General features: G+C 61.0%; 1 protein-coding gene across 1 annotated transcript; it reads left to right on the top strand.

Moving 5' to 3' along the window:
* Positions 1-423: 423 nt before the first annotated feature.
* Positions 424-12,393, top strand: WDR81 (WD repeat domain 81). Its single transcript, XM_052657643.1, has 10 exons — positions 424-4,352; positions 5,263-5,370; positions 5,610-5,800; positions 5,908-6,098; positions 6,355-6,520; positions 6,600-6,765; positions 7,457-8,146; positions 9,052-9,197; positions 9,493-9,672; positions 11,029-12,393. The coding sequence occupies exons 1-10, from the start codon at positions 671-673 to the stop codon at positions 11,347-11,349; spliced, it is 5,841 nt and encodes a 1,946-aa protein (XP_052513603.1). The 5' UTR covers positions 424-670; the 3' UTR covers positions 11,350-12,393.
* Positions 12,394-12,608: the final 215 nt, after the last annotated feature.

The raw sequence follows: 12,608 nt of genomic DNA on the forward strand, positions 1-12,608 counted from the left end.
GCTCTTTCTTTTGGAAGGCAGCTTGGAGGCGGTTCACATTAAGGGACTTAATGTGAAAAGTCCCAGCTCTGCTTCAGGTTTCTTATCGGTAAAACCAGAGCGAGGTGGTTGTGGCGGCGGCGGGGGTGATCACCTGAGGCTGCCCTCTCTAAGGGAAACGCTCCATAGGTCCGCGTCCCAGCGCTTGAAGGAGGAAGTAAGGAGGGAAAGGGAAGTCTCGTGGGCCGCTCATAGCCCCCACCCCTGCCCGATTCAGCCCGGGAGGAAGCGAAGCTGCCACCAGGCCTAGCAGGGTGCGGGTAAGGAGAGGCCGGCGGGCGGTGGCGCGGCCTAGAGGAGGCGGGGTTCCCGGGTTCAGTCGAGCCACGTGCGGTTGTTTCCGTACCGGGCGATCACGTGAGCAGCGTCAGCTGACCCGTCACGGTGGAGCCTGGCGGTGGAGCCTGGCGCTGGCGCCCCTCGGCCCCCGCCCGGCCGCGCCTGGAGCGCAGGACCCTGCGGAGGGGTAAGAGCGCCCCCACGGCCCCCCTCTATCCCCGGCCCATCCCCGCCTCCTCCGCCCCAGCCCCCGTCCCTCGCTTACCCCTACCCACCTGGCATCCGGGAAGCCGAGGCGAGGGGGGCTGTGGCAGGGCTCAGCCCCGCGCTGCCCCCAGGCGGCCAAGAGGGGATGGCCCTGGGGAGCAGGGGGCGGGAAGTCGCGCTTACGGCCAAGGCGGAGGGCTGGTCACCGCCCCCGAGCCCCGACATGGAGGAGCTGCTCCGGAGCGTGGAGAGGGACCTGAGCATCGATGCCCGGCAGCTGGCTCCGGCCCCGGGGGGCGCACACGTGGTGGCTCTAGTGCCCGCGCGCTGGCTGGCCAGCCTCCGCGAGCGCAGGCTGCCCCCGGGACCCTGTCCGCGCGCCGAAGGCCTGAGCGAAGCGGAAGTCAGGACTCTCTTGCAACGCTCCGTGCAGAGGCTGCCTGCAGGCTGGACTAGAGTCGAGGTGCACGGGCTGCGGAAACGAAGGCTCTCCTACCCGCTGGGCGGCCTGGCGTTTGAGGAGGGATCCGGCACCCCGGAGACCCTCACTCGCTTCATGCAGGATGTGGCTGCCCAGAATTATCGCAACCTGTGGCGCCACGCGTATCACACTTACGGGCAGCCCTACAGTCATAGCCCTGCCCCCGCAGCTGTCCCTGCCCTGGATTCAGTGCGACAGGCTCTGCAGAGGGTCTATGGTTGCCCTTTCCTGCCACTGGGCGAAGCTGCGCAGTGCCCCTCATATGCCAGAGAAGGCCCCTGTGCCCCTCGGGGCTGCCCTGCCTCTCCCAGTCTTCTGAGAGCCGAGGCTCTGTTGGAGTCCCCAGAGATGCTCTACGTGGTGCACCCGTATGTGCAGTTCTCCCTGCACGATGTGGTCACCTTCAGCCCCGCCAAGCTGACCAACAGCCAAGCCAAGGTGCTCTTCATTCTCTTCCGTGTGCTGAGGGCCATGGATGCCTGTCACCAGCAGGGACTGGCCTGCGGGGCCCTGTCTTTGCACCACATTGCCGTGGATGAGAAACTTTGCAGCGAGCTCCGCCTGGACCTGAGTGCTTATGAGAGGCCCGAGGAGGCAGGGGATGAGGAGACCCAGGAAGCAAGAAACAGGGCAGGTGTCGAGCCTGGCAAGGAGGGAAGAGAGGGACCTGGGTGTCCCACATGCCAGGAGGAGCTCAGGGGCCTTGTGCTAGACTGGGTCCACGGCCGCATCAGCAACTTCCACTACCTCATGCAACTGAATCGGTTGGCGGGTCGGCGGCAGGGGGACCCCAACTACCATCCGGTGCTGCCCTGGGTGGTCGACTTCACCGTGCCTCGTGGGCGCTTCCGAGACCTGCGCAAGTCCAAGTTCCGCCTCAACAAGGGGGATAAGCAGCTGGACTTCACATATGAGATGACCCGGCAGGCGTTTGTGGCAGGAGGTGCAGGCGGCGGGGAGCCACCTCACGTCCCTCACCACATCTCCGACGTGCTTTCTGACATCACCTACTACGTGTACAAGGCCCGGCGCACACCCCGGTCGGTGCTCTGCGGACACGTGCGGGCGCAGTGGGAGCCCCACGAGTACCCGGCCAGCATGGAGCGGATGCAGAGCTGGACTCCAGATGAGTGCATTCCGGAGTTCTACACCGACCCCTCCATCTTCTGCTCCATCCACCCCGACATGCCTGACCTAGATGTGCCGGCCTGGTGCCGCTCTAACCAGGAGTTCGTGGCTGCCCACCAGGCACTGCTGGAGAGCCGAGAGGTGTCCCAGGACCTACACCACTGGATTGACCTCACCTTTGGCTACAAACTACAGGGCAAGGAGGCTGTGAAGGAGAAGAACGTGTGTCTGCACCTGGTGGACGCCCACACACACCTGACCAGCTATGGTGTGGTGCAGCTCTTTGATCAGCCACATCCCCAGCGCCTGGCGGGGGCCCCTGCCCTCGCCCCTGAACCTCCCCTCGTCCCCAGTCTGTGGTTCCAGACCATCCAGGAGAGCACAGGCCGGGAGGACTTCCCCGCACAGCTTACGAATGGGATGGGCAGGACGGTTTTGGAGGCCACTCCCTGTGAGGCTGGCTGGGCCAGGGACAGGCCCGGGGTAGGGGAAGATGACTTGGAGCAGGCCACAGAAGCTCTGGATTCCATTTCTCTCTCTGGGAAGACAGGTGACCAGCTGGGACCGTCTCCCTCCTCCACTTCCTCCTCCAGTCAAGTCCCGCCAGGCCTCTTGCCTTTCTCGGGGGCCTCAGCCTCTCGACCGGGCCGTCGGAACAGAGCTGCTGGGGCAGACCCCGGGGAAGGTGAGGAGGGCAAGATTCTTCTTCCGGAGGGCTTCAGTCCTCTGCAGGCTCTGGAGGAGCTGGAGAAACTAGGCAACTTCTTGACCAAAGGCCTAGGGGGCCGCTTGGAGGTGCCTGAGCAACCCTTGGTTCAGCCCCTCGTGCAGCTGCGGGACCTCTTTCATCGGGACATGCAGGCGCTGGGGGTCCTGTTGGCTGAGATGGTGTTCGCCACCAGGGTCCGGACACTGCAGCCTGACGCACCTTTGTGGGTACGCTTCAAGGCTGTGCAGGGGCTCTGTGCACGCCATCCCAAGGAGGTCCCGGTGTCTCTGCAGCCCGTGCTGGACACACTCCTGCAGCTGAGTGGCCCTCAAGGCCCCGTGGTTGCAGGGAGGGGCAAGCTGGATCCACTGTTTACATACAGGCCCGTCTCCCAGGGATTGCCCCCACCCTGCCCTGCCCAGCTCCTCAGCCCCTTCAGCTCTGTAGTCCCCTTCCCTTCCTACTTCCCCGCGCTGCACAAATTCATCCTCCTGTACCAGATGAGGCGCGTGGAGGATGAGGCCCAGGGGCGGGAGCTGGTCTTTGCCCTGTGGCAGCAGCTGGGTGCCGTTTTGAGTGACATCACCCCCGAGGGCTTGGAGATCTTGCTGCCTTTCGTGCTGTCACTCATGTCTGAGGAGCACACGGCCGTGTATGCAGCCTGGTACCTATTTGAACCTGTAGCCAAGGCCCTGGGCCCCAAGAATGCCAATAAGTACCTTCTGAAGCCTCTCATTGGGGCCTACGAGAGCCCCTGCCAGCTCCACGGCCGCTTCTACCTGTACACTGACTGCTTTGTGGCCCAGCTGATGGTGCGGCTGGGCCTGCAGGCCTTTCTTGTCCACCTCCTGCCCCACGTCCTGCAGGTGTTGGCTGGCGTGGAGGCCTCCCAGGAGGAAAACAAGGGCCTGGCGGGGGCCGCCGAGGATGAGGAAAGTGGGCTCCCGGGGGCCGGGCCCGGGTCCTGTGCCTTTGAGGAGGAGATCCACATGGACGGGGAGCCTGCCGCATCCTCGGGCCTGGGGCTCCCGGACTACATGTCTGGCGTCAGCTTCCACGACCAGGCTGACCTCCCTGAGACGGAGGACTTCCAGGCCGGGCTCTATGTGGCCGAGTCCCCTCAGCCCCAGGAGGCTGAGGCCGTGAGCCTGGGCCGGCTGAGCGACAAGAGCAGCACCAGCGAGGCTTCCCTGGGTGAGGAGCGGGCGGCCGACGAGGGGGGCATCCCGGTGGACAAGAGCAGCCTCAGGTCAGGCGACAGCAGCCAGGACTTGAAGCAAAGCGAGGGATCCGAGGAGGACGAGGAGGAGGAGGAAGGCTGTGTGGTGTTGGAGGTGGGGGAGGGGGAGGGCGAACAAGAAGAGGTCCCTGAGACGTCCGAGCTCACACTCTCTGACACTGTGCTGTCCATGGATACGGTTGTGGCTGGCGATGACGGGGCCAACGGGGAGGAAGAAGAGGAGCCGCTGACCGAGCAGTCGGAGGGTAAAGAACAGAAGATCCTTCTTGGTGAGTTCTCGAGCCTGGAGGTGTTGGTCTGATGGTCGTCATCTGCCGAGCTCTGCACCGAGCGGTGGATGGAGCCGATCGACACACAGCAGAGACGCAGGCCTGCCCTCCTGGAGCTCATGTTTAGCAGAGGACATGCCACGCTGTAGGCAGGAGTTCTGTTAGTGCTGCAAGGAACATGGCTGGGTACTACGAGGGAGCATACAGTGGGATTTAGATCTTGTTTTCAGGGGTCAGAGAAGACTTCCTTGAAAGCAGTGCTGGTGGAAGTTCAGTGAGGAGGAGGAAGCTGGGCGAACATGGCAGGGTCTGTGGAGGGAAGAGCATTCCAGGCAGAGGGAACAGCGGGTGCAAGGCTCTGAGGCTGTCATGGTTCCATTCAGGAATCTGAAAGGCCAGTGCGGTTAGACTGAGAGAGGGAAGAGGAACAGAGAGGGTGGAGGGCACCTCCTCAGTTAGAAACTGGGGGAGAGTCACCACAAGAGTAACCTTCCTGCAGTTTGTGCCCAAGTAGGGCTTCTCTTGTGGCTCAGCTGGTAAAGAATCTGCCTGCAATGCGGGAGACCTGGGTTCGGCCCCTGGGTTGCGAAGATCCCCTGGAGAACGAAAAGGCTACCCATTCCAGTATTTTGGCTTGGAGAATTCCATGGACTGTATGGTCCATGGGGTCCCAAAGAGTCAGACATGATTGAGTGACTTTCACTTCACAGAGGTGCCTGGAGCTGCCCCAAAGCCAGACTCCCACAGGCTGCTCTGCTAAAGGGAGGGTGGGGCCTTGGGGCCACCACGCTCAGGCTGGGCTCCTGGGTGGAGTTGGGACCAGTGTCACTAGGTGGGGCCCGTGGGGTGGGGTGGGGGAGTCATGAGCCCCCGTTATCTGATGCACTCAGGGACTACTCCCGCCCTGCAGATACGGCCTGCAAGATGGTCCGCTGGCTGTCCGCCAAGCTCGGCCCCACTGTGGCCTCTCGCCACGTGGCCCGGAACCTGCTCCGCCTGCTGACGTCGTGTTACGTTGGTAAGATTGGGCATGGGGCTTCTTTCAGCTCTGTCCCTCTGGCCCCTGTAGCGGATCCTCCCCGTTCTCATCTCAGACCTCCTCCTGGGTCCCAGTCTTCTGCGAGCGCCTTCCTTGCTTGGGTCGGGCTCAGGGAGATGCCAGGCTGGAGTGAGCAGGAGCGGCCACTGCAGTCCCCGAAGGGCTCCTCCCTCTCGCTCTCCGCGGGCTACTCAGGACTGCTGGCCCTTCCTTGGCAGGGCCCACCCGGCAGCAGTTCACCGGGGGCAGTGGCGAGAGCCCCCCGCTGAGCATGGGCAACATCTATCAGAAGAGACCGATCCTGGGCGACATAGTGTCGGCGCCCGTGCTCAGCTGCCTGCTGCACATCGCCCACCTCTATGGGGAGCCCGTCCTCACCTACCAGTACCTGCCCTACATCAGCTATCTGGTCAGTCGGGATCTGGGGGTCCTGAGGAGCCTGAGGGCTGGCCCAGGACCTCGGGGTTCCAGGGGGTCTGTGGGGCCACCTGGCCCTCATCCGCTCTGTGGCCGTAGGTGGCCCCGGGTAGCACCTCGGGCCCTAGTCGACTGAACAGCCGCAAGGAGGCGGGACTGCTGGCTGCCGTGACGCTGACCCAGAAGATCATCGTGTACCTCTCAGACACCACCCTCATGGACATCCTTCCCCGTATCAGCCACGAGGTCTTGCTGCCCGTGCTCAGCTTCCTCACGTCTCTCGTCACGGGGTAAGTCTCTACCCGTACCCCCTACCAGGGAGCAGCCCAGCAGAGGGGGCTCCCCCAGAGTGGGGGTGGGGTGTCAGACATCCTGGTTCTCATCCTGGCTGGGTGACCCTGAGCAAGCCACATTTTTCTGTGCCTCCGTTTCTTCATCTGCTTTGGATGAGGTGGTTGTACGGCACCTTTCGTTTGCAGCTTGTAATAGACTCTGGACAAGCCCTCTAGACTGGGGATCACTGAAGCTTATGAGCTCTATTTGCAGGTTCCCAAGTGGAGCCCAGGCCCGGACTGTCCTGTGTATGAAGACCATCAGCCTCATCGCCCTCATCTGCCTGCGTATCGGACAGGAGATGGTCCAGCAGCACCTGAGTGAGCCCGTGGCCACCTTCTTTCATGTCTTCTCTCAGCTGCATGAACTTCGGCACCAGGTGGGCAGATGTACCTGGCAGCTGCAGGCTGGCTGATTTCCGTGGCCTCTGCTAACTCCCTGGGGCTTCCTGCCCACAGGCTCTGAAGCTGGAGTCCATGGGCCACAGTGAGGGCCAGCTGCCAGAGGTGGCCTTCTCTGATGGGCAGCTGCGGCCGGCGGACCCCGCCCTGCTGGACGAGCTGCAGAAGGTGTTCACCTTGGAGATGGCGTACACAATCTACGTGCCCTTCTCCTGCCTGTTGGGTACTGCCGCGTCATGTCCCCTCCCAGCCTCTGCAGCTACCATTCTTCCCCTGGGAGGGCCCCACCTCCCATCCCTGGAGTCAGTAGTGGTTGTTAGGCGCAGTTTTCTGGGTCAGAGCAAAGGGGTTTGGCCTTAGACCTCTGAGTCCCAGTGACATATAAACAGAGACTGAATTTTGGCCAGGTGGGGATGGGGGGCCGCAGGAGTGGCCTAGCCTGTCCCTGGGGCAGGGAGGGGAGTCAGGCTGCCGGACTGATGTCTTAGGAGCCGCCCAAGAGGAATGAGCGGCCCACCATTCACGTAGCTTACTGTGCAGGCCTGGCCCTGTGCCGAGCATCTACGTGTGTCATCTCCCTGAACAGTACGAACAGCCCGGGTCAGATGTGCTGACATCCCTGCGCTGACATCTGAGCCGTGGGAGGCAGAGCATCACCTGTCTTGGTCCCCGTTCTGTTTCTGATGCCCGGCGTGGCACCCAGCACATAGGAAAGATGCTCACGTGTCCATACTGAAGGCGTGAATCCAGGTTTTCCTGGGGGGAGGAAGCCGACTCAGAGACACAGAGTTACTTGCTGAGAGTTGCACAGCCAGAATCTTCCCTGTCTACTGTGGTTCCCAAGCCCCTTGGGTGGGTGGCAGCAGTTGCTGGCCATCTCCCTTCATCTTAGGACCTCTCCCGCTCCCATCCAGGTGACATCATCCGGAAAATTGTCCCCAACCATGAGCTGGTGGGGGAGCTGGCGGGGCTGTACCTGGAGAGCATCAGCCCGAGCAGCCGCAGCCCTGCCAGTGTGGAGCCCACTGCACCCAGTACCAGCCCAGAGTGGGACCCCCAGGGTGGAGGCTGCCCCCAGGATGACGGCCACTCGGGGACCTTTGGGAGTGTCCTGGTCGGGAACCGCATCCAGATCCCCAATGACTCCCGGCCTGACAGCCCTGGCCCACTGGGCCCCATCTCTGGGGTGGGCGGCGGGGGGCCCAGCAGCCAGAGTGAGGACAATGCGCTGAAGCAGGAGCTGCCGCGGAGTGCGCATGGGCTGAGCGGGAACTGGCTGGCCTACTGGCAGTACGAGATCGGCGTGAGCCAGCAGGACGCCCACTTCCACTTCCACCAGATCCGCCTGCAGAGCTTCCCAGGCCACTCGGGGGCTGTCAAGTGCGTGGTGCCCCTGAGCGGCGAGGACTTCTTCCTGAGCGGCAGCAAGGACCGCACCGTGCGCCTCTGGCCGCTCTACAACTCCGGGGACGGCACCAGTGAGACGGCACCACGCCTTGTCTACGCCCAACACCGCAAGAGCGTCTTCTTCGTGGGCCAGCTCGAGGCCCCGCAGTGTGTAGTGAGCTGTGATGGGTCTGTGCACGTCTGGGACCCCTTCACAGGTGAGCGGGCCCAGGTGAGGCCTGTTCTGTAGCTGCTGTCCTGTCCTCCACTAAGGGTGGCGGGTTGGGGTGTAACAGTGTGTGGTTGGGGGTGATGCAGTGAGTCCACAGAATGGAGCATTTAGGACTTGGAATCCATCAGACCTGAGTTTGAGGGCCTGGCAGCTTCCTTGCTGAGTGACCTTGAGCAAGTCCCTCTGCGGCTGGAAGCATTGGTGTATGTGTGTGTGTGTTTTAATCTTTAGGCCATGCTGCTGGCATGTGGCATCCTAGTTTCCCAGCCAGAGATTGAATCCATGCCCCCTGCATTAGCAGCGCAGAGTCCCCAGCTACTGGACCACCAGGGAAGTCCCTGGAAACATCAGTTTTCCCATCTGCAAAATGGGAATCAGAACAAATGCTTAAGTAGATAATGCATAGAGGTTTGGCTTAACATGTAGCGTGTAGTATCCTGGTTGGTAAACAGTTGCTTGCTTATTTTGTGTTGTCATTGTAGAGAGAAATAAGGTTAAAAAGCAGGGATTGGGGGGATGGAGTAGTATCAAAGCAGACAGTGGAAGGTGTAGCTTTCGGCCACAGTTTGCTATGTGAGGAGAGAAGCCTGGCATGGCCATGGAGATGTTAATAGAGAGGTGGGAGGGTCAAAAAACATCCTTAGTATTCACTGAGATCTGGTATGTGGGAGGCAAGTATGGGGATAGGGGAGAAGGAAATGGCAACCCACTCCAGTGTTCTTGCCTAGAGAATCCTATGGACAGCCGAGCCTGGTGGGCTGCCGTCTGTGGGGTCGCACAGAGTCGGACACGACTGAAGTGACTTAGCGGCAGCAGCAGGAGGGATAGGAGGAGTTGGGACTCTTCCATCAGTGACTGGAACCCCAGACCCACCATGTCTTTCCTTCACAGGGAAGACTCTTCGCACGGTGGAGCCATCAGACAGCCGGGTGCCCCTGACCGCTGTGGCCGTCATGCCCGCCCCCCACACCAGCATCACCATGGCCAGCTCTGACTCGACCCTGCGCTTTGTGGACTGCAGGAAGCCAGGCCTGCAGGTCAGGGGCATCCCTTTTTCCAGCCCTGGCCTGGGTGCCTGGCAGGGAGAAGAGAAACCCCTCCGCCCACCCCTGACCCCAGAAGAGAGGAGCCCAGGGTGGAGTTTCTCATTGGAGACAGATCACCTGCAGCGGCAAACCCTCAGGGGTGGGGATGAGACTCTGGCCTGGGATCCTGGGGGCCTCCCCTTGATGGGTAATGAGGCTCTGGGGGTTGGAGGTTGAGCTGCACCTGGCGGGGGAACATGGGTTGGACTGGGTGGTGGAGCCCCAGCTTGTCCTCCTCTGCCGGCAGCATGAGTTCCGCCTGAGCAGCGGGCTGAACCCTGGGCTCGTCCGCTCCCTGGCTGTCAGCCCCAGTGGCCGGAGCGTTGTGGCCGGCTTCTCCTCGGGCTTCATGGTGCTGCTGGACACCCGTACGGGCCTGGTTCTGCGTGGCTGGCCTGCCCACGAAGGGGACATCCTGCAGATCAAGGTGACAGGCCAGGTCCCCTCCCCTCCTGCCTGACTGCTCCAGCCCTCACCTCTGCTTAGGGCCCACCCATGACGGGCCCCCCTGCTGATGTCCTTCATACCTGCCAGAGGATTGACAGGCAGGGCGGGTCAGGAGCCAGACTGCACCTCAGGGACTTGGGTAGGAGGTGGGCCCCAGGGGCGGGAACCAGGGCGCTGAGCTGACCCTGAGCTTCCTGGAGATGTTCTAATGAGTAACCCTTGTCCATATTTGTCTTACTTGGGGGATCAGGGGTCAGGCCCTGTCCATGACCCAGTCAGGTTAAATAAAGCTCAGCTGGGAGGCTGTTTACTGCCCCCAGACCACTGAGCAGAGTCCATGCCCCTTGCTGGGCTGCCGTGGCAGGGGAAGGGGCGGGTCAGGCCTGGGAATCCTGCTTCCACCTCCACCCTGCCCCATTTTTTCAAGCACAGGCCTCAGGGAGGTCCAGGCAGGGAGGAACAGGGCTATTTGTGGGAGGGATTTTCCGGGCAGCTGGGAGTTCCTCCCCCACCTAAGTGGCAGCCAGGGGACATGCACTGCCACTGCTGGGGGCAGGGCACCCCTGGATCCCTCCAGGGCCCCCTGGGTTCTGTCATCGTTCAGACGCTCAGTCGTGTCCAGCTACTTGTGACCCCATGGACTATAGTGTGCCAGGCTTCCCTGTCCTTCACTATCTCCTGGAGCTTGCTCAAACTCATGTCCATTGAGTCGGTGATGCCATCCAACCATCTCATCCTCTGCTGCCCCCTTCTCCTCCTGCCCTCAGTCTTTCCCAGCATCACGGTCTTTTCCAATAAGTTGGCTCTTCACTTCAGGTGGCCAAAGTATTGGAGCTTCAGCTTCAGCATCAGTCCTTCCAATCAGTATTCAGGGTTGATTTCTTTTAGGATTGACTGGTTTGATCTGGGTTCTGGGTGCCTCTAAATTCTGACTTTCCAAGAAAGCATCAGGAGGTCTCTGGGGTCAGCCTGCGTGTTAGTCCTGGCTCTGCCACTTACTGGCTCTGTGACCTTGTATGATGACTTAACTTCCCTGAGCCTTAGTTTTTTTTCTCTGTAAAATGGAAACAACAGCACCTATCTCATAGAGTTGTTATGAAGGTAAATTGTGCTAAGATGTTTAATGTGCCTGATACAACACCTGATGTAGTAAGCACCCAAGTTACAATGATTACTGGGTCGATGATACTTTAATACTCATATGAGCTGACGCTAATATAATGTGGGAGGGTGGCAGCCTGTCCCTAACTCAGGACGACACGTCTTCCTGGGAGGAGATGCAGGAGAGAACAGGAAGACTCTGGCCCCCACTGAGGCTCTCCCCTCTCCCTGGCAGGCAGTGGAGGGCAGCATCCTGGTCAGCTCCTCCTCTGACCACTCCTTGACCGTCTGGAAGGAGCTGGAGCCGAAGCCCACGCATCACTACAAGTCCGCCTCTGACCCCATCCACACCTTTGACTTGTACGGCAGCGAGGTGGTGACCGGCACTGTGGCCAACAAGATCGGCGTCTGCTCCCTGCTCGAGCCGCCTTCCCAGGCCACCACCAAGCTCAGCTCTGAGAACTTCCGCGGCACGCTCACCAGCCTGGCCTTGCTGCCCACCAAACGCCACCTCCTGCTGGGCTCCGACAATGGGGTGGTCCGCCTCTTGGCATAGGCTGAGGCAAGATCTGGTCAGGCGGAGACGGGCACACATCCTCCAGGAAGCCGTCGCTCATCTATGTTTCCCCAGTAGCTCCTTCCTGGCAAGCCTCAGGCCTCACGCCCTGGGTGCCCATGTGGCCTGCTAGCTAGGGTGGTGTAGGAGTTTGGGCTCCTGAACTCCCAGAACCACTGAGCCCCCCAGAGGGGATCTCATTCATGACTTGGGGCGATGCTGCTCGGAGCCAGCAGGAAACAGATGGGAGAGCCTGGCAGGGGCTTCCCTGGTGGCCCAGTGATTAAGACTGTGCTTCCACTGCAAGGGGCGTGGGTTCAATGCCTGGTCAGGGAACTAAGATCCCACATACCGAATGGTGTGGCCAAGAAATAAAAAAATTTAAAAAGAGGGAGAGCTTGGGAAAGCATCGCTGCCCTCCCTTCTCCCCAGCTCCGCCCTCTGCATCCTCATGGGGACAGGATGCTCTGGGGAAGGGGGAAGGAGACCCCCTGCTCAGCTGTCTCTGCCACAGCCCCCTTCCAGCTGGCTCTCTCTGACCATGTCCTGCAAGGATAGGGAAGCTGCCCCACTCCAGGACACTGACGGTGCTTGGACTCCAGCCTTGAAGGGCTGACCATGGTCCAGGAGTTAAGAGCCTTAGGCTGGGCTCTCAAGTGTCCACCCAGCCAGGCCCTGGCCAGTGTGGGACCAGTAGGGGAAGAAAGAGGGCAGGACCAAAGGAGGACAGATGGAGGGGCCAGATGGTGCCTGCCTGGAGTGACCCCACGCCTTGCCTGCCCACCCCTCACCACAGTGTTTGTGCCTTGAGCTGATGAGGCAGCTTCTGGGTCCAGAAGCCTTGGGGGAGGGGGTCCAAGACCCTGAAAGAAGGGGCGAGAAGAATCATCTCTGCATCTCAGGTCTCCCTCCCCCGGGGGGACAGGAAGACCCAGGTGTCACAGGTCCTCGCATTCTGGAGCAGAGATGAGGTCTGAGGCTGGACCCCTGCTGCCTTCTCACTATTTGCAATAGATGTAAATATGATCAATAAATCCTGTGGAAGAGCCATGGATCCGACTGAGGCTTTTCTTGATGGTGGTGTTGGGGGAGGAAAGGTTGGGACCCCGTAGCTTCCTGGACAGAGAGGAGGAGGGGAGGCATCCTGACCATGGTTCTTCAGGTGGATACAGGGTCCACGGCTTCTGGTTCATGCAGCCCAGAACCCTCATCCTGACGAGGGGAAGGAAACATTGCTTCCGAGGAAGTGGGATGCTGGG

This window comes from Budorcas taxicolor, chromosome 19, assembly GCF_023091745.1.
Source record: "Budorcas taxicolor isolate Tak-1 chromosome 19, Takin1.1, whole genome shotgun sequence".
In the NCBI taxonomy this organism is placed as follows: domain Eukaryota; kingdom Metazoa; phylum Chordata; class Mammalia; order Artiodactyla; family Bovidae; genus Budorcas; species Budorcas taxicolor.

Excerpts from the sequence above, each read along its gene's own strand:
- WDR81 (XM_052657643.1), top strand. The coding sequence starts at position 671 with ATGGCCCTGGGGAGCAGGGGGCGGGAAGTCGCGCTTACGGCCAAGGCG. Across the intron at positions 8,147-9,051 it reads CGTCTGGGACCCCTTCACAG|GGAAGACTCTTCGCACGGTG; the intron begins GTGAGCGGGCCC and ends TTTCCTTCACAG. Across the intron at positions 9,198-9,492 it reads GCAGGAAGCCAGGCCTGCAG|CATGAGTTCCGCCTGAGCAG; the intron begins GTCAGGGGCATC and ends CTCTGCCGGCAG.